Here is a 21,619-nt window from a genome sequence, read left to right as displayed (position 1 = left end):
GTGTACATTTCTGTGCACTGCACCTTAGAAATGAAGACGTGCAGTGTAAATTCACAGAATGTTCCAAGGGCTCCAAAGGCATGAGGAATGATTACACAAACTGGGATTTTATTCCCTGGAATATAGAAGGTGAACAGGTGATTCCATTAGGATTTCAGTATTTTGAAAAAAATTGGTAGGGTGCATAGGAAGAAACTTTTTTCACTGGTGGGTGTGTCCAGGCAAGGAAACATAACCTCAAAATCAGAAATAAATACAGAAAATGCTAGAAATACTCAGCAGATCAGGCAGCATCATGGAGAGGAACAAAGTTAATGTTTCAGGCCTTTCATCAGAACTGAAGTTAGGAATGTTTAAGTGAGTGGAAGTGGAATCAGTCAGGCGAATCTGGAGAGAAGTTAGGAAACACTTCTTCAGTCAAACACTGGCAGGAGTGTGGAACCCTCTCCTATAAAAAGCAGTGTATGCTAGCTCAATCAATAACTTTAAATCTAAATTTTATAGATTTTTGTTAGCCAAGTGGATGTGGAGCTACAACAAATGGGTGGAGTTAGGATACACATCAGCCATGAAACTCAGTAAATGGCGAATCAGGATTGAGGAGCTGAATGACCTGCTCGCATTCTAATGTTCCAAACAAAAATCACGATCATCAAAATATAGAAAAATACTGCACAAATACATATCTGAAGCTTTAATCAAATGACAACATTCAGGAGAATTCAAGTGCAAAGTTAAAGAGATGGAAATGTATTCAATTGTACATTTGCACTGTTTCCAGCAAACTACAGTAGAAACTGAAATGGTGACTTAAGGGAGCAAACTCAATGGAAAAAATATACGCTTCAGCATACTGGTGCAGTAATTAAGGACTGAAAGATTTCTGACATTGGAGGAGTCTGTGGTTAAACAGAAGAGGAGAAAATACATATAAAGGATTTGGGGAATGGTTATTTGTCATTTCAAAACGGAACAGGAAGAGCAGATCAAACCTAAACGCCATTGACAGGAGCAGCAGGGTCATAGACATCACAGGTAATGTAATAAGTTTCTAGTCTTTTGTCAAATGAGGTCACCGAACATTAGACACAGGGATTTTCTAGTCCCGCCCACAGCAGGAATCAGTGCAGGCTGGACCGGAAAATTTGGACAGCAGCCACAGATCCGTTGACTTTGGGCAGGTATTTTGGATTCTGCCAGTAAAATCCCAACCATAGTCAGAAGTAGGAAGGGCAGATGGGAAATGAGGCTCACGAAACAGCACAGGTGCAAGCATGTGGAGATATAGCAGAAAATGAAGGCAAATTCCACATCACATTATGTTTAATACAATGATTTATTTGAAGGACTTGAACAAATTCTTAAATGTAGGCTGATCAAATGTCCTTTAAGGATAGGAGGTTATGAGCGACTGAGCTGTATTTGGCAAATAGATAGGGGAAAATTCCCCCCCTCCCCACCATCGCGGAGGAGGTGCAGGAGTGGGCACGGGCAGAGGCGCCTCCGATTGGTGCCCCTGATCGGGGGCGCACCGCCATTTTATGTGGGCAGGACAATTAAGGCTCGCTCAGTGTGACATCGGCCAGGAAGCACTATGCGCTCCCTGTGCGGATGGGGGTGATTCCCTCAGCTGGGAGTGAGCTCTTTCTTGTAAAAGAGCGCACTAATCTCCCTGAGGCTAAGTGCTGCTTCAGGGAGATGGGCTCCAAATTTAAAAATGGTAAGCAAATGATAACAATATTTCCCTGACATGTCCCCTCATTTGACACTGTCACATGAGTTGGGACACATCCATCACATTTACTGAAACCTTTATTAAATATTTAAAAACCCTCATGAAACCTCATCCCACCCGTGGATGAGGTTTCATGCTTTTTCTTAAGCCCACCAGGGCCCCCGGCCTGCCCACCAACCCTAAGGTTGGACGGGCAGCCCTGTCAATTACCTACATTGGTTTATTAATGGCCTCAATAAGCCTTTGACAGGTCGGTGGGCGCACAGCTGACTCGGCTGCGCCTCCGCCGACCTGAAAATGGAAATAATGCGGGTGACGTCAGGAGTTCCACCTGACGCCATCTCACATCATTTTACGCATCGGCGAGCGGGCCCCAACCTTGCTCACCAACCGGAAATCCTCCCCATAGAGTATTTAGCCTTGAGCCTGCCTTTGTAATGCCACAAATTCTAACAGGCACAAACTGAGATCAACTAAAAGCTAACTGATGTTTATGTTTGTCTTTAGATTCACGGCTCATGTAAATCCCTGACATCTCCTTGGATTGAATAAAGGTTATCAAGATCCCACTTAAGATTTCTTTCTTTATACTTGCTTGTAATTCATGCTTAATTGTAATTTATTTTATGGAACACAGGAAAGGACAGGGCCTGAAAAAGGCTGCAGTTATATAGCTGTTCTCAATCACTCACTCCCCAGATCCTCCTTTATATTTATCCGCACTATCAGCCTTCACTGCTACCCTGAACAGATCAGAGTCAATCTGCTGGAAGTGGTTGCATGCAAGACTTTCAAGTGGGTCCCTTTCAGTTTAATGGATATGTTAAGCAGGACTTTTTTTATATAATGATTCATAGATTTCTTCCGATTTCTTATGCTTTTCAGATCCCAATACTTAACTTCCTGTCTCAGCCTGGAGGGAATAATGAAATGACCCCCCATTCCATAAATCATCAACAGCGGATGTGGCCTGTTCTGTGGGTTGAAAGTAGGGTCACCACCAGAAAATAGGAACAGGAATAGGCCTTTTAACCCCTCGAGCTTATTCTGCCAATCACTGAGATCATAGAAGATCTACAACCCAACTCTATACATCCGTCTCTGTCCCAGATCCCTTAATATCTTTGCTTAACAAAAATCTATCAATCTCATTTAAAATTAACAACTGATCTAGCCTAATTGCTGTTTGCAGAAGAGGGTTCTGAACTTCTACCACCCTTTGCAGGTAAACGTGTTTCCTAATTTCACTCCTGAAAAGTCTGTCTCTAATGTTTAGACATTGCCCAGCCCTAGAGTCCCCAACCAGCAGAAATAGCCTTTCCCTAAGTACCTTATCAGTTCCCCTTAATATCTTGAAAACTTCAATTAGATCACTCCTTAACCTTCTAAATTCCAAGAAATACAATCCTGGTTTGTGTAATCTCCCCTTGTATTTTAACCCTTAGGGGGCAAGCATTAATTTGGTAAACCTACAGTGTACTCCCTCCAAAGCCAATATATTCTTCCTGCATTGGAGCATCCAGAACAGCTCACAATATTCCAGGTGTGGTCTAACCAGGCTTTATACTAGGTGAAACATGACTTTTACCCTCTCGTATTTCAGTCCTGTGGATATAAATGGTCAGCATTCCATTAGGCCTTTTGGATTGTCTTCTGCACCTGTTCATGACATTTTAATGACCTGTGTACCTGGATGCCTCCAAGTCCCTTCGCACCTCTATTGTTTCTAGCTTTTAATCTTTTAGAAAGTACCCTGTTCTGTCCTTTTTAGGTCTAAAGTGAATGACTTCACATTTACATTGAAATCTTTTTACCACAAATTTGTCCATTTGCTTAATCCATATCTCTGAAATTTTATGCTACTAGTTACACAACTTACAATGCTGTCTATCTTTATGACATTGGAAAATTTGGATATGTGCTTTGGCTTTCTATCTCATCATATAAGTTGTTAATATGGCAAATAGTTGCAGTCCTAATTATTCAGCCAGTTGCTCCTTCCACTCCTCCTATGTGCTCTCACCTGATGGAGCACTCTACTGATTCAATAGCTTCAAGAACTTATTAGACTACCTCAATGTAAAATCCTACTACAGTAAAGGTAAAGGCTTGGCCTAAATAGCCAAGTGGTTATGGTACTGGGTTTGTAACCCCAAGATCAAGAGTTCAAATCTCACAATGGCAAACTATGAAACAATGTAACTTCATCTGAAACAGATGGAAACAGGTTTGTACTCGAAAGAGTTACATTAAAGGTAAAGGCTTTGCCTAAATAGCCAAGTGGTTATGGTACTGGGTTTGTAACACCAAGATCAAGAGTTCAAATCTCACAATGGCAAACTATGAAACAATGTAACTTCATCTGAAACAGATAACACCAACCCATGTGATTGAGTTACAGCTTTTGCCCCTCGGGGGTCACTGAGGGCACCTCCCTTGAGGTGGTGCCCAGCTCCAGTACACTCAATACCCCCGAGGTACCTTCAGGCTCGTCGGGGGACTGCAGCTCCCTTCATTTCAAAGATAAAAATGGGTCATTGGGTGGTGGCGAAAAGGAGGGCCTTCCCGCTCCCTCCCAAACCTTGACACCGGGCGTCCTATGTTTAGGTCAGGAGCTTGTCCTGAGCTCCCCGGACGACCCGGTGCCGGGAGGAGAGCGGGCATCAGAACTGCCGCTGCCCTCTGGCCCAAAAAGTTTAGAGGAGACCAGAGAGGACTCCTCTGGCCTTGATCCTGGGGGTGGGATCGAGGCACAGATAGAGCCAGCTGGCAGCTCCGAATCAGCCCCCGTACTCAATGCGGGGGAGGGGTCGGAAGCTGGAGGCGACGACCCGGAGGAGGACGGGGTGTCGGTGGTGAACGTTGGGGATTACGCAGAGTCGCTCTCAAGCGAGGCAGTGGATCCCCTGGTGCCCTCCACTGACTCCCCCCTCATCCCCCCAAGGGAATTCCAGGACTTTTTGTCGGGGCACCGCGGTCGCCGAGACAGGGTTCAGTTGGCCTTGGACCGGTGGCATTCGTTTCCGCTGGTGTTCTGGTCCACTCGCGAGGCTCTCAAGTCTCCCGAGTTGGATAGGAACGCGCGGCGGAGGGTCCAAACGTTTCTCGCTGGGCTCCTGAAGGAGAGGAAGGACTAAAAAGTCCTCTTCTTTTTTTAAATTACTTACAGTGAAGGTTTGACGTACCTTTGACAATGAAGACAACTATAGCCAGCCTCAACATCCGCGGCAGCAAGGGCGCACAGCGCAGGTTCCAGAACTTCTCGGTCCTCAGGGACGGGAAGTATGCGTTGTGCTTCCTGCAAGAAACCCATACCGTTCCGGGAGACGAAGCCACGTGGCTCCTGGAGTAGCAAGGGGGGGGTCTACATGAGTCATCTAGCCTCCAATTCGGGCGGGGTGGCTATTTTGTTGGCCCCGCATTATCAGCCGGAGATCTTGGGGGTCAAGGAGCCGGTGCCAGGCTGGTTGCTGCACCTGACTGTGCGTCTGGGGGGGACAGTGCTTCACTTTGTGAATGTGTACGCTCCCCTGGGCATGCAGCAGCAAGCGAGCTTCTTTGAAGAAGTGTCCACTCATCTCGGCTCCATCGACGCTGGCGAGTGCGTCGTCCTCGGGGGGGATTTCAATTGCACCCTTGGGGTCCGGGACCGTCACGGTACCCCGCACTGCACGCGAGGTGTGAGTAAGTTGCGGGACCTGGTCAGGTCCTTCGACTTGGTGGACGTCTGGCGAAATCTCCATCCTGACTCCAGTATGTTCACCTTTGTGTCACCTGGAGTCGGAGCGTCCAGACTCAACCGCCTTTACGTTTCAAAGGCGTACGTGTCCTGCGTTCCGGCTGCTTCTATACAGCAGGTTCCGTGCACGGACCACCGTCTGGTGTGGGCGGAGCTCACTTCGTTCTGCGCTTGGACGGGGTCCGCGTACTGGCATTTTAATAACCTGTTGTTGGAAGACCAGCGGTTCCTGGACTCGTTCCGTCGCTTCTGGGCCGGCTGGAGAAGGAAGCGGGGAGGCTTCCCCTCCTTGAGGCTATGGTGGGACGTGGGCAAGACTCACGTCCGAGTTTTCTGTCAAGAGTACGCGAAGGGGTCGACAAAGAGACGCAAATCCAGGGTCCAGGAGTTGGAGAAGGAGGTGCTCGACCTGGAGGCACGTCTCCGTCAGCCCGACGCGGACCCGGCCCTGCGGTTGGTGTACGATGAGAAGAAGGGCGCGCTGCGGGACCTGCAACTGGTCGGGTCTCGGGGCGCGTTCGTGAGGTCGCGGATCTGTTTCTTTAAGGAGATGGACCGCGGCTCCCCCTTCTTCTATTCTACTCGCTGGAAAAAAGGCAGGGGGTCCGTAAGCAGCTCCTTACGCTGCTGGCCGACGACGGATCCCTTGTCTCGGACCCGGAGGGCATCAGGGCCATCGCCTGAGATTACTACACTGCCCTGTTCTCTCCGGATCCGTCCAGTGAGGAAGCTTGCAGAGTTTTGTGGGAGGACCTGCCGCAGGTCGGCCCGGAGTGCACCGGAAAGCTCGACTCCCCTATAAGTCTGGGGGAGCTGACCGGCGCACTCGACAGTCTTTCTAGGGGCAAAACCCCGGGACTAGACGGGCTAACCATGGAGTTCTTCAGGGCGTTCTGGGACGTCTTGGGGAGCGACTTCGTGGGGGTCCTGGGGGAGAGCATTGCTACCAGGGAGATGCCCCTTTCGTGGCGCAGGGTCGTGATTGCCCTGCTGCCGAAGAAGGGGGATCTCCGCCTTCTGAAAAACTGGCGCCCGGTCTCCCTCCTCAGCACGGACTACAAAATCTTCGCCTGAGCCATGTCTTCTCGGCTCGGCACCGTGCTGGACCACATGATCCACCCTGACCAGTCCAACACCATCCCGGACCGAACCATTTATGATAACATCCATCTGGTCCGGGACATTATCCACCATTCCCAGAGGGCTGGTCTGTCGAGCGCCTTCCTGTCTCTTGATCAGGAGAAGGCATTCGACAGCGTGGATCACAGATACTTACTCGGAACTCTGTGAGCGTTCGGGTTCGGGGCGCATTTTGTCGCCCGGATCCGACTTCTGTACACTGCCACGGAGTGTCTAGTGAAGGTTAACGGGTCCCTGACGGCGCCCCTTCGATTTGGGAGAGGGGTACGTCAGGGCTGCCCCCTGTCTGGCCAGTTGTATTCTATTTGCGTGGAGCCTTTCCTGCGCCTCTTGCGGAGGAGGTTGTCGGGATTGGTTCTGCGCAGGCCGGACATCGGGGTGATCCTTTCAACTTACGCCGATGACGTGCTCCTTTTGTTTAGTGACCCAGCTGACCTGCGGAGGATGCGCGAGTGCCAGGAGGTCTACTCTGCCGCTTCTTCTGCCAGGATCAACTGGGAGAAATGTTCTGGACTTCTGGTCGGTCAGTGGCAGATGGATCCCCTACCCGAGGAGCTCAGGCCTTTCACCTGGAGCAGGACCAGCCTCCTCTACCTGGGGGTCCATCTCTGCCCTGCTGAGGAATCCTGGCCGGCAAACTGGCAGGAACTGGAGACGAAAGTCACCGCTCGCCTGCGGCGCTGGACAGGACTGCTCCGAGTGCTATCTTACCGGGGTCGAGTTCTGGTCATAAACCAACTGATCGCCGCCATGTTGTGGTATCGACTGGTCACTTTGACCCCTCCCCCGGCCTTTGTCACCAGAATCCAGAAATTGTTAGTCGACTTTTCTGGGACAAAAGACTGCACTGGGTCGCTGCTGAGGTTCTGAGTCTCCCGCTTAGGGAGGGTGGTCAGGCGCTAGTGTGCCTACGCACACAGGTGGCGACTTTCCGCCTTCAGACCCTGCAGCGATACCTCTACGTCGAGCCTCCTCCTAGATGGTGTGCCCTGACGACGTATTTCTTCCGTCAGGTGCACAGCCTGAATTATGACGTGCAGCTCCTGTTTATAGAACAGATGGGCCTCGGTGGCTCCTTGCAGGCGTTACCCGTCTTTTACCAGGAGCTGATCAAAGTCTGAAAAGTGGTCGCCTCGCGACGCAGCTCTCCCCCGTCAGGAGTAGCGGCTATCGTCAGAGAGCCGCTGCTCAGGAATCCGCCCCTCCATCCTTTTCAATGGTTGGCGGAGAGGAGGGCTGTGGCCGCAGGGGTGACCAGGATCGGGGACGTGCTGGGTGGCGGAGGACTGGGCTGGATGCTCCCGCAGGAGTTGGCGCGTCGCGCGTCTGTGAGTGTCCAGGTCGCAGCCGATGCCATCCAAGACCTGAGAACGGTCGTGCTTGGACCCGACGTTATTTTGGGTCTTGAGGTGGCCCAGGTGCGCGGTGGTCTTCCGTCTGAGCGTTCCCCTGTTCGGACAGAATTCCACATTGGCCCCAAGCCCCGAACCCTCCCTCTGGTGCTGGTGCCCCGCAATATGAGCCGCCTCGGGGACATGCCCTCCGTGCCTTTTGGCAGGGCAAAGAGGGGCTTTTTGTATGGACTGCTGCTGCACACCTTCCATTTTCTCGCCCTTGTCCACTGCCCGGACATGCCCTGGCGTGCCTGGTTGCCGTCCGGCGGCGGAGGCCCCCGATGGGAGGCCCTCTACGGAGGTGTCCTCCCCCTTTCTATCGGGGACCTGGGTTGGAGGGTGTTGCATGCAGCAGTCCCCTATAATAAAAGGATGCATTGGTTCACGGACTCTCAGGACACTTGCCCTTTTTGCGGTCTTGTGGAGTCCGTGGACCATGTATATATATAGGGTGTTGTAGGCTGCACTCCCTTTTTAGTTATTTGAAAAGCCTTTTATTGATGTTTTGTTTGCACTTCAGCCCCGCGCTCCTGATCTATGGGCACCCGGTGCGGAAGGGGGTCGGGAAGGAGGAGGACCTCCTCGTGAACCTGCTCCTGGGCCTGGCCAAGTTGACCATTAACAGGTCCAGGCAGCGGGCGATCGACGGGGGAGTCCCGCCCGATTGTTTGTCCCTCTTCCGCGGCTACGTTCGCTGCCAGATGTCCCTGGAGAGGGAACACGCGGTGTCTGCTGACACGCTCGAGGCCTTCCGTGCTCGGTGGGCACCGCGGGGACTGGGGTGTTTTGTTGACCCCTTTAATCACATTTTGATTTAAAGTTTGTAAGGTTCCTTTAAATTTTGTCCTTGGTTTTACAGCTGACCTGAATTAGGGGCTGTGCCTGATTTATCCCAATTTTGTTGATTTAGTTTAATTGGTTTCATTTAAAAGATTATCAAGAGTTCAAATCTCACAATGGCAAACTATGAAACAATGTAACTTCATCTGTATAAACAGATGGAAACGTGTTTGTACTCGAAAGAGTTACATCAAAGGTAAACTCATGCAAAGAGCCATACAGGCACAATGGGCTGAATGACCTTCTTACGTGCAAAGTACAATAAGCACAACAGAAAAAGATGGCATCTATTTTAAAGGCTGCAAATCCAAATAACTACTGCAGACATTAGTGGCTTTGGAAAGGTTAATGGCTTTAGGTTAAATAAAGGTGATTTTTTTCAGTAAAGTTGAAATAATGAAATGAGTTGTTTCTTACCAGGGCTGAAGATACCATCTCCTTTTGTCCAGCCTATAAACTCCCTCATCTTCTTCAGAACAGCTTCCTCCATGAGTACAAAGACTGGTGCAACCTCATAAGTGTAGCTGCAGTGGAGAAAATGGGTAATATGATAAAACAGCAGTAAAAGGGAGAAAGGCTTGCGTTTATATAGGACCTTCCATGACCTCAGGACATCCCAAAGCACTTTAAGGCCAATTAATTATTTTTGAAGTGTTATCACTGTTGTAACATAGGAAACATGAGACTGTGTCTTATCAGCTGTTTCAAATATAAACCAATAAAATCAGACTGAATTCTACTCACGTGCAACAGCAGCAAGGAGAAAAAAAAATAAGCCACCTGTGATGGGACCTGCTGCTGATTCATCACTAAACAGAATGGCAATGCTAACTGCCATATTGCAACATTTCCAGATGAACTGATTTCAATTCCAACCACTGCAGCTTCTCTCACAGATTGCAGCTGCAACCTAAAAATTAAGATCAGGGAAGTGGAAAGGTGTAAATCTGGTCTCTCTCTCATCTGTCGTCCCAGTGAAAAAAGTAAGGGGCACAAGGGTGACTTTAAATATTTACGTATAAATACAGATATACGTATCGAAGGAGATCTACAAAGGAACGAAAGCCCAAATACCAGGGAGTTTTCTGCCAATTCAATTCTAATGAAACGTCTCAGACTCAAAACGTTAACTCAGTTTTTCTCTCCACAGATGCTGCCTGACCTGCTGAGTAGTGAGTCCAGCACTCTCTGCTTTTACTTCATTCAAACTAAGGCCAGGTGAAGAGAACGCAAGCTTTAAAAACATTCTAAAGAAAAATCCTTTTTCTGAAGACTGAGCAATAACAAAGTGCTCGTTGACTCAGCTGAACCTAAAACAGCTTTTGAGAGGAAGCTTGTTTGGCCCTGGTGTTGCATTGAATCCCTGGGGTATGAAATTATTCACTTGTTATGGAAAGTATTTCCCAGTCTGCTCAGTGCAAACCAAAACACCCTTGAGCACAGAGGAGCACTCAGTCTCTTCCCCATCTACCATTACCTCAGTTGACCTGGTAAAAGCAATATGAAGGCTTTAACGGGGGGGGGGTCACAGTGACTACTAATTATATGAGATGGAAGATTGGAATCCATTCCCCCAGGTGTGATGGGCTTTAATCCAACTTCTTGTTAACCAACAGAGATCACAGAAGGTTACACAATAATTCACAGACCAGAGGCATCAGGGAAGAAAACCTGGGTGGTACTCTTTGTTGCTGAAGACATTCAGTGAGGTAGAGTAGAGAATCCTGTTTTTGCCACACAGGACAAGCTCTACATTTTACAACCTCAAAATGAATCCATGCATCCTTAATTTCCAGCTCACTGTCCTTCTGGGATTAATGTCAGCCTTGAACAATAATTATATTCATATGCCTCCCAACTGTCCTGCCACTATAGTTATTTTTTACTCTTTCACAGGATGCAGGTATCATTGGTTAGGCCAGTATTTGTTGCCCATCCCTAACTACCCTTGAACCACTGCAGCCCCTGTAGTGTAGGTACACCCAGAATGCCGTTAGGGAGGGAGTCCCAGGATTTTGATACAGCGACAGTGAAGGAATGGCAATATAGTTCCAAGTGAGGTGGTGTGTGGCTTGGAGAGGAACTTGCAGGTGGCGATGTTCCTACGCATCTGTTGCCCTTGTCCTTCAGGTGATAGAGGTCGTGCGTTTGGAAGGTGCTGTTGAAGGAGGCTTGGTGAGTTGCTGCGGTGCTTTCCAATATGTTTGTATGTGGTATACACTGCTGTCACTATGCGTTTAAGATTTAAGATGGTGATGGGATGCCAATCAAGTGGGCAGCTTTGACCTGAATGGTGTCAAGCTTCTTGAGTGTTGTGGGAGCTGTACTCATAATACAAGTTGAGAGTATTCCATCACACTCCTGACTTATGCCTTGTAGATGTTGTTCAGGCTTTGGGAAGTCAGGAGGTGAGTTACACCGCAGAGTTCCCAGCCTCTGACCTGCTCTTGTAGTCACAGATTTACTAACCAGAGATCTTCACAAAGATTCCACCCCACCCCCCTCTTTGGTTTATCATCCAATAGGTGTTTTTTGGATTTGATGAAGAAGTTATTTAAAGTGCTGACTGTGCAAAAGGACAGCCCTATCATTATTAGTTGCTTGCAAATGTTGACTACAGTACTCAAGTGGAACTGAAAACTGCAATATTATTGATATGGGTCAACTCTATTTTGGAAAGCATTCCAGTCAGAAGACAAAAATACATCCACTAATATGGGGCGTAGGATATAGTGCACACACCATAAACCTATAAATATTGGTTCTCAGAATTCCAAGGGCAACATTTTCCTCCCGTCAGGTGGGAAGAGCGGGAGCGGGCGGCTGGGCCTCCAATCAGCACCCCTATTCGGGGGCACGTCACCATTTTACATGGGCGGGCCAATTAAGGCCCACCCAGTGTGATGTCCGCCAGGAAGTGCTATGCGCTCCCTGTGCAGGCGGGCAGGGGGGTGGGGGTGCAGGATTCCCTCAGCCAGGAGTGTGCTCCTTCACGTGAAAGAGCGCACAGATCTCCCTGAGGCAAAGTGCTGCCTCAGGGACATCAGCTCCGATTCAAACGTTGACAGAAAGGTAATGAAAAAATTTCCCTGCCATGTCCCCTCATGTGACACTGTCACACGAGTTGGGACATGTCCATGTCTGTTATTTAAACATTTGATAAAAATTTTAAAACCTTCATGAAACCTCATCCCGCCCGTGGATGAGGTTTTTATTCTTTGTCTGAGGCCCACCTGGGCTCCCGACCTGCCTGCCAGGGCCTTAAGGTTGGACGGGCAGGTCCATCAATCAGGTTAATTAGTTTTTTATTGGCCTTAATAGGCCGTTGATTGTTCGGCGGGCGTGCAGCCAATTCAGCTGCACACCCACCAAACTGAGAATCTAAATGACGCCAAGACGCAGGCCCGACGTATCCCCGCATCATTTTACAAGTCGGCAAGTGGGCCCCACCCCCATCTCTATACAAGAATAACACAGTTCCATACTTTTATTGGGATTGCATAAAGTACAAAACATTACAGGCTGCATTTAATGGCCGAGCGTTACACTTGGTACTTACTGACAGGTATTACACTTGGTACTTACTGACGTGTATTACATTTGAACTTTGTGCACTCTCTTCAGTTGACTCAAGGAATATTTTTAAGCTCCTCCATTGTTCTATCTTCCTTTCTGACTTACCGAGGGGAATTGTAACCTCAATTGCCGAGTGGGAAGCCCACGGGATCAGGTGGAATGCTGCTTTTGCACCCCGCCTAATGGGAATAATTTTAACCTTGAGAGTTGAGAAACTGACAGGACTGGATGCAATGCTGGTTTTACACTCTGCCCGATTTTAATCCCCATTGAAGTTAACAAGGACTATCAGGCGAGGTATCAAATCAGTGTTCTACCTGATCTGGTCAGTTTCCCACCCTGCAAGTTAGGTTAATATTGCCCCCAGCAAGTTTGCATAATGAAAAATTCTCAGAATAAACAAGAAGTAAAAGAAAACCTCCCAGTGCTCTGACAATGCTTGATATAAAATATTTGAATGCACAAAACAATCTCTGGATTTTAGAGGGTTTGCACCAATTTTTTTCTTGAAAGGCTGCTGTTGGACTTCCTCTCCAGGCCGTATTAGAGTGATTGGATGGCGTGAATCATATTGCCTGTGTGATCCCAGGGAATTGATTCAGGTTCATGAGGACCTGGCTTACCACAGCGTTTTAAAGTACCAGTGTTTTACCACACGTTCTGAGTTATATGTGGCACCCATGGCCCCAGCTCGTCAAGTTACCAATCTCAGCTCAGGAAGTTGCTGAGCAGAGAGCAGGTGGCTCTCCAAGGAGAGGAGTAGGCAACAGAGTGCCCGACACAATACAATCCTTATGCATAACCCAGCTATCAATTTAAGAGGAGCACAGAAGGCAACCTGGATATGAGCTTCCCATACTTTTATTGTTGCTGGGTAATCTGGGGAAATTAGAAACCAAAAATCAAGAAAAATATAACAGGGAGAAGGAAAAAGAGGAGCATATTCAATGTTGACTACATAGAAAAGAACCATACAATAGAAGCATTAGGAACTACTACTCACATGCTGGGATTGAGAGCTTCAGTGATAAAGCGGGCAACAAGAGAATAATGATCCATCCCGGCATATAGCTGGTTATAGAATCTTGGATGGCCTAAAAAAAAATAAAAATGCTCTTTATGCATTTGTACTAATTGGCTTATTTCCTCTGTCTACTGCTGTTGATGATCAAAAGAAGAGCAGGTTACTTTAAATATAGTGCCTCTAACATTGCACCAGGAAACATTTGAGAACCAGTACTGAGCTCTCTTGCTGTCAAATTGAGGCAATGTCATAAAGACAGAAAGAGAAGTTATTTTCATCACAATGTCTCTCATGTTGTGGCTGAGCAAGAGAGAAATCAATTATATACATGCAGACACTTGGCATTCATAGGGAAAATTACAGATATAAAACACTTTATTATAAAGATTACCTTCAGTATTTTAGGCAGTGTTACTTTGTGTTATGCTCATGAATTTTCTGAAAGCTTTGACTTATCCAGAATTATATCTGAATTAAAAATGCCCACTAGTTGTTGCTAGGATCAGTTGTTATTGTCAAGTTAAGATCTTAGACCGCTTTTAGGAAGTATAAATTTAAGCCTGAGGCTTCACAGAGAGGCGCAATTGTCTAATACAGAACATCCTTAAGACTGTTTACACAAATGGTACTGCATAGCCCTGTAGGTGTAATCGGTGTCTTACAAAGTTTGTAATTTTTCAAATCTTTATTATGTCAAAAACATTGCGCCAGGTTTTTGCAGAGTTGCGAAGACTATGTGGACTTTTAAAGATTGCAACAGAACTCGGATCCACCCCCACTTCAGACAGATCCTATTTTTGCCAGGAGGAGAAAGGGGGCAGGCATGACTCACATGAGGGAAAACCCAAACTCATCAGGGCCATGTGAACTTAGTGTTAACTTCAAACAGATCTCATTTTCACTGGAGCAAGGGCCTTAACCCACAGTACAATATTCACATATTTATGGAGACATAAATGCTCATGAAGGGCGGATGGGTAATGTAGAATTGTCAATCTGTCAAGCTATTTAACTTCCCAACCCTTTAAAAATGAAAAAAACAGCCTGCCTGCATCAGTGAGAATTGAAAAACTCAAGCTGTGAAGTTGTTTGATTCTTCAGCCCTTTAAAAATTAAGAAATAAACAACCTGCCTGTGTCTAAGAGTTGAACAAAATCTGCTCCAGCAGTTACAATAGCTGTTTGTTGACATTACCCCAAGGGCTACCATTACATCATTATTAATGGTTGGCGGCTTTCCACACCCTACAGTTATTGCAGCAGAGGGGTTATAAGTTCACAGTTTGACTGACAGCTCAAAAACTTATTAAAGAATTAGTTATCTTTGATCTGGGATTATGAACACAAGACTGTTGGTTTTGGTAAAGGATTAAGTACTTGAGAGGCTTTTTAAAGTTTTGAATGGACTTTCATGAATGGTAGTGTTTGTTTTTAATAGTTAAAGCTATTATAGGTATTTACATCTTTATGTTATTTCATCTCAAAATGGCACCTGAGGTCTGCCCATGGTGGATACTGGGCGAGTTTGCACGGAGGACATGGGTTGACATTAAGCTGGTATGGAGGCTATAAGCGGCCTTGGGGTAGTGGGAAGCATGAGTTGGCATGTAGGTTATAAGGGGCCATGTGGTGGGGGGGGGGGGGGGGGGGGGGGGGGGGGGGATATGTTAGAGATAAGCTGGCATGGAGGTTACAGGGGGCCAGGGGGCTAGATGGAGGGCATGTGATGCTATGGATAAGGCATGGGGGAGTGTGGATGGTGATCAGGTGTGAGGGATGAGGGTTAGAGGCCCTAATATTTAACAAAATAACTGCAGAAGTCCAAGAGAACTGAGTTGGGCATTTTAACAAACCCACCTTGACACCTGGCAGCCCCTGCGGCTGCCTCCAATTTGCATCCAGGGGAGGCAAACCCAACTCCATCCCGCAGCCACCTCCCACCCCCATCTGCCCGTGGAGTGAAAATCACGCCATTCAGGGCTTTTTCCCAAGATGGGTGCATGAGCCAGGAAATTTCCCAACTTGGACTACCCACCTCTGTAGTGAAAATCCAGCCCTTTACTTCCAGTGCTAAGTTTTTCAGCCAATGAGAGCTTGAGATGATGTTCAGAATGTTTTACAATATTATCCTGAATAATTTGGTTCTTTTAATTTTTTTATTCAGTAATTATTGCTGACTGCCCAATTTTGACTGTTACCTTCTTTTGAAATTCACAACTGATGCTTTACATCCCTGTTTGCTATTTGCTAAATAGTATCTTCCTTACTATTTGGTTGTGATGTATCACTGGTGTACAGTAGAGATCCTGACTAAAGTCATTGATTCTGTCAATGAGCTCCTTGAAGAACCAATTGAAAAATAGGTTTTTCTTTATTTATTCATGGGATGTGAGCATCACTGATGGGGCCAGAATTTATTGACCATCCCTAATTGCCCTTAAGGAGGCGGTGGTGAGCTGCCTTTTTGAACCACTGCAGTCCGTGTGTTGTACACCCATAGTGCTATTAGTCACGGAGTTGCTGGATTTTGGCAGAACGGTGATGTATTTCCAGGCTGGGATGGTGCATGGCTTAGAAGGGAACTAGCAGGTGGTGGTGTCTCCATACACCTATTGATCTTGTCCTCCTAGGTGGTTTGAAAGGTGCTGTTGAGGAAGCCTCAGCAAGCAGCTGCAGGGTATCTTTTAACTGATTGTTTAAGTTGGTTAAGTAATTCCCTTGACAGCATAATTGGGAGTAGATGCCTTGAGACACCAAGCTATACAGAATAAGAAGATCCCAGGCTAGGTCTGTGCTGATTTAGCTGATCTCAGCTGGAATGGGATTGCTATAATTGCACTCAGTGTCCCTGGTTTTGGGAGCAGTGTGGAGAGGAAAAAGATTAAGATTCCTAGACTTGATCATAATTCCTACTGGAATGTAACTGAGGACAAAATTGGGACCAGCTGTAATGTCTCCTGCCCCTCCGAGTCAGTTAGTCCCCAAGATAGTGTAGACTCACACATGATAAGTGGTTATTTAGGTAGAGTATTAGAATCACTACTACCTGTAACCCAGGTTGATGCAGTACAGAGAAGAGCTACCAGGCTTTTCTCCAGTGTCAGGAGTCTGAATTATTAGCAACGATTTGAGAGATTTGGGTCTTTCAGCCTGGACAGAAAGCTCATTGAGTGGTGATTGTTTTAAGAAGTTAAACTAGAAATTAAATTAAACTGTGAGAACCGGGGGACATGGGTCCAAACCTGTAAATTTTAAAATTGATATCAGGAAATTCTTCTTCAAAAGGAGGAATAAACACGCTACAGTGGTGGAGACAAAAATTCCAGCATAATTTGAGATTCAATTGGAGGTTGCAATGGGGAGGTGTCAGAAACTCTGGATGGACATCTGTAATTACCTTGTGATTGATTCCCACTTCTAGGAGGCAAAAGGGGAGAAAATGCAAATAGGAAATAGAAAATTGATCTATTAAAATCTGCAGCTTAATGTGGAAGATCAATATCCTTTGACGTTTCATTTGCTGTGCATAAGAAATTATTCAGTTGTTGTGCAGGATTAGTTCTATTTTTATCTTTTCCTTTCTTCAGTAGACATTGGAAAGAGGATAACATCACACCACTAGTTTCCAGGACAGCAGATGTTGCTGTCATATCTCATGGGTAATGTGAGGAGGGTGTAAAAACATGCAGGAACTATTGATGGTAATTGCAGTACAGCACTCCTAAAGCTAATCTGCTCACTTTCACTAATTGACAACAGTCCACATTGCTGACACAGGTGGTTCCATGGCCTTTCTCCCCATTCCCTGACTTTCTTCCTTCCTTCTCCTGGAGGGTCTGCCTCACGCAGGGATAAACTCCCAAATGGGTTGGTTGTCCTCCAGTGCTTCCTAAGTCATTTTTCTTTATGAGTGAGCCCCATGAGTGCCAGCTACCAATTTGACCACAAGATCATCACAATCAAGTCTGTCCTCGCCTGATGACAGGGTTCAAGGATGCTGATCCAGAGCTGGATTTTGTGGCAGATTTTTCCTTGCTTGCCCAAGGGCACTGAGGTCAATTGAGACACCTTACTGGCACCCTGGTTGAGATCAGCCAACTCGATATGGACCAAATTTTACTTACGTCTGGGCAAACAGAACTTTTTTGAGAAGTATGCACTATGCAAGGTTCAATTTTCTTTCATTTGTCAACCATAACATTGGAATCAATGCAAAAAAAAATATACAAACAGAATGAAGTGCACTTAATAGAGAACGTGAACAGAGTAACCAAGAGGAAAGCGTCTGGTCTGGGTTAATATAATTTGCTAAGTCAGATTTGGAAAGATATGCTCACTAACACATCAATATGTTTGGAACTGATTCCTAGGAAGCACCAACTTTTCAGGAAGCCAGGGGAAAGAATTCACAGGAGAAAATTTTAAAAATGCCATCAGCACTCAGTAAAACAAGCATTTATTACCCACAAAAAGAATGAAATAGAGATGGTGCTTTCTGATACTTAAAACCCAAGAAAGTATTTTATATCCATTCAAGAGAACTAAAATGCATGTATGAATGGAAATATTTCACCAGGGCTTTAAGATTCTATTGGACAATATCAAAGATGTCAGCACAGATTTGTTAAGGAACCGTCATGCCTGACTAACAATACTGAATGTTGTGAGGAGGTAACAAGGAGGGTATGATGAGGATAGTGCATTAGATGTAGGCCATATGGATTTTAACAAGATTTTTGTTAAGGTCAAAAATGGCAGACTGATCACAAAAGCAAAAGTACATGGGATCCAAAGCAAAGTGACAAATTGGATCCAAATTGGCTCATAGGTGGGAAGCAAAAGATATTGGTCAATGTTTTTTTTAATTGGATGGCTGCTTCCATCAGGGTGCCATAGCATTCAATACTAGGTCCCTTTCTTTTCAAGGTATAGACTTGCCTCTCGAGGATGTTATTAAGACGTTTGAAGATAATACAAAAATTGTCAATGTAGTTGATAATGAAGAAGAAAGCCGTAGACTGCAAGAAGATATCAATGGGCTAGTCAGGTGAGTGGAGTTCAGTCTGGAGAAGTATAAGGTAATGCATTCAGGGAAGGCTAACAAGGCAAGGGAATACACAAAGAATGTTAGGACATTGAGAAACATAGAGGAACAAAGGGATCTTGAAGTGCAAGTCGATAGATACTTAGAGGTGGCTGAACATGTAGATAAGGTGGTCAAGAAGACATAGGGATGCTTTCCTTTATTAGTCAATGCACAGACTATAAGAGCAGGGAGGTTATGTTGTTATTGTAAAAAACACTAGTTTGGCCACAGCTGGAGTCCTGTGAGAGTTCTGGTCATCACACCAAAGGAAAGATGTGATTGACCTAGCGAAGGTGCAGAGCAGATTGACCACCACGTTGCTTGGACTGGATAGTTTTAATTATGAGGAAAGTTTGGATAAGCTAGGATTGTTTCCTTTGGAACAGAAGAGGTTGAGGGGAAACCTAATTGAAGCATATAAAATTATGAGGGGTCTAGATATAGTCTATAGGAAGGCCCTGTTCACCTTGGTTGATGAGTCCATGACTGGGGGGCAAAGATTTAGGGTAAGAGATCAGTTTGGAGGGGATTTGAGTGGAATTTTTTTCACCCAGACCAGGTAGGGGATCTGGAACACCCTGTCTGAAAAGATGGTAAAGACAGGAAAACCCCTCGCAACATTTAAAAAGTACTTCAATACACATATGAAGTGCTGTATAAATGCAAGGTTACCAAGAGCTGGAAAATGGGATTGAGCTGGATAGCTTCTTGTCGGTATGTACACGAGAGGCCAAATAACCACCTTCCTTGCTGCAAATTTCTGTGATTCAATGATAAATGCTTCAATGCTTCTGCATGATAATGTTCTGTCCACTATTCTGATGGAAGTGTTAACCCAGTTATTTTATATTGATACAGCGGGGTATTGCATAACATGCTTTTAAGGCCCATACTTCATTGACATTCTCATCTTTTTGGTAGAGTGCTTTATTTTCACTTTTGCCTATGGGTCTCTGTACCATCAAGTAAACTGACCAGGAAAACAGTAATACACTCATGGGCCTCTGCATCCCGTATTCTGTAACCTCCAGCCTGAAGGTAAACATTAGAATGACTCCTACCCAGAGGAGTGAAGCAACGCTTCTGATTTTCTTAACCCTTTTCCTAGCTCACCATGGAGAGTGGGGGAGGTAAGGGGGGGTGGGCTGAGGGTCAGTGTCAGGGCAACAGGTGCAAGCAGCTGACATGTGGATCAAAGAGCTAATGGCAACACTGCATTGCTCTGATTTTGCTTTTCATTATTCAGCAGAAGGGCTGGTGCCAAAGGATATAATGAAGCTGATGTTAAGCACATTTTTTCAACCAGATATGCTAGAAGATTTGTCCTTATAAGATGACAGTAGCATCAGTTGAACAACATCATTACTAGCCTGCAGTTGCATTCTCCTGTAACCTTGGGAACAATCACCGGACTCTACTGAATGAAAAAGAGCTCCTAACAAATATGAAACATAAAAGGAAGCCTACTGGGACATTAATATTAATTTTTCAGATTCAGGTCAGTACAAAAAAGAATAGGTTTGTTCCTTCATGAGTAGCTTGTTCACTGTTTACACTTTTAATCTTCAGTTAAAAACTTGTAAAAAGCCAGAACGTCGACTACAAAACACGTAAAAGTTAAAGTTTGTGGGGAGACAACAGGGGAATGGGACCAAATGGGTAACTTGTTCAAAACATACAGTGTGTGCACAAGGGACTGAATGGCCTCCAGCTATACTACGATTCGATGTTGCTACGTTTGATTGGTTGGGCACAGCGGCACAGCATCACGGACAAGAATAAAGTTGCATTTGCATCACATTTTCCAGTGATCTTTACTGCTGTGCGCTTCAAGGCCAGCATCAGAACCAAGCCTGACATTGTCCTCAGGGTCAGCAGGCCTATTTTGCTAGCTGTGGCAAAAAAAATAGAGCAGACATGCATAAAAGATGGTGTTGTGCTCATCAAAATCTTTGGCGAAGTATTCACGCATGGCTCTATCTTCATGTAAAAAATGGCTGCCAAATTGTGAGAAGAAAAGACTGCCTTTTTACTTCTTAAGGGCTTATTAAGACCAGCTTTCATTGCAATGTGCAAGTGGCAACGTGATGCTATATCCTTATGCACTGAGGAGAGGTCCTCAATATGCTCCACTTCCACCCTGTACCAACCTCATCAATCTTGCCCATCAGTGCTCACTTGTTAGAAGCATTTAGTGCTCAGATAAGTTATACTTTTCAGCTGTGCTTGGTAAACTGTTTGTTTCCCCCTGACCAGTGAAGGGGTCTGGGTTGGAGAGGGGTGGGTGGTCAGGGGTGAGGGTGGGTGGCATTTTAAAGTAATTACTAAAAGATGCAAACGTGATATGAGGAGAAGCTTTTACACAGCGAGCGGTTAGGGTTTGGAATGTGCTGCCTGACAGTGCAGTGCAGGCAGGTTCAACTGAAACATTCAAAAGAGAATTGGACTGTTATCTGAAAAGGAAGAATGTGCAGGGTCACGGGGAGAAGGCGGGGGAATGGTATTAGGTGAGTTGCTCATTCAGAGAGCCAGTGCAGACACAACGGGCCAAATAGCCTCCTTCTGCACCATAACGGTTCTGAGATAAGTACGGAAGGACTTCTATCCATTCGGGTACTGTATTAAAATGCTTTATCATTACTACTGTATGTTTATGCAAGTCTCAAAAAATGTTACTGTCTACCAGTAGTTCCATACACCCCCTGTAATCTCTACGGTTCCAACAATTTCCAGATTCCCTTCCCAAATAAAGCAGCCATAATTTTCTACTTTGCTATGATTTGTTTCATGCACGTCTTTGAATCAAGCAACCAGCTCCTTGGAACAGTTGAGAGCATGTTGACTCTGAATTAACATATAACTCCCCAGTGCAACTTTTTTACATTTGGGAGCCATCAAAAATCTGATGATGTTTAGTTACAGGGGTTATTAGTACACCTAGGGTCTCATTAGTAATTCAGGATTTTCTCACTTCTCTTTCAGCGATTTTCTCCTAAATCCCAAAGAAAACAGCCTTTTAATATTTACACTGACTAAACGATTCATTAGCAGTGGTAGAAAGATTGAAGGATCATTACTGCAATTCC

The 21,619-nt window shown here is 45.7% G+C and overlaps 1 protein-coding gene across 1 annotated transcript in view; it reads right to left on the bottom strand.

The window, feature by feature from the left end:
* The window catches only part of LOC121276368 (acidic amino acid decarboxylase GADL1-like), a 97,911-nt gene that overhangs the window by 57,276 nt on the left and 19,016 nt on the right, over positions 1–21,619 (bottom strand). The window contains exons 4-5 of the mRNA XM_041184696.1: positions 13,428–13,518; positions 9,266–9,372 (exon numbers count right to left, since the gene is read on the bottom strand). Coding sequence (XP_041040630.1) covers positions 9,266–9,372; positions 13,428–13,518 — 198 coding nt within the window. The remainder of the gene's footprint in view (positions 1–9,265; positions 9,373–13,427; positions 13,519–21,619) is intronic.

The sequence above is a fragment of the Carcharodon carcharias genome, chromosome 3 (assembly GCF_017639515.1).
Source record: "Carcharodon carcharias isolate sCarCar2 chromosome 3, sCarCar2.pri, whole genome shotgun sequence".
Taxonomy (NCBI): Eukaryota; Metazoa; Chordata; class Chondrichthyes; order Lamniformes; family Lamnidae; genus Carcharodon; species Carcharodon carcharias.
The sequence above is the reverse complement of the archived record's forward strand: the minus strand, read 5'-3'. Positions and strand labels throughout refer to the sequence as shown.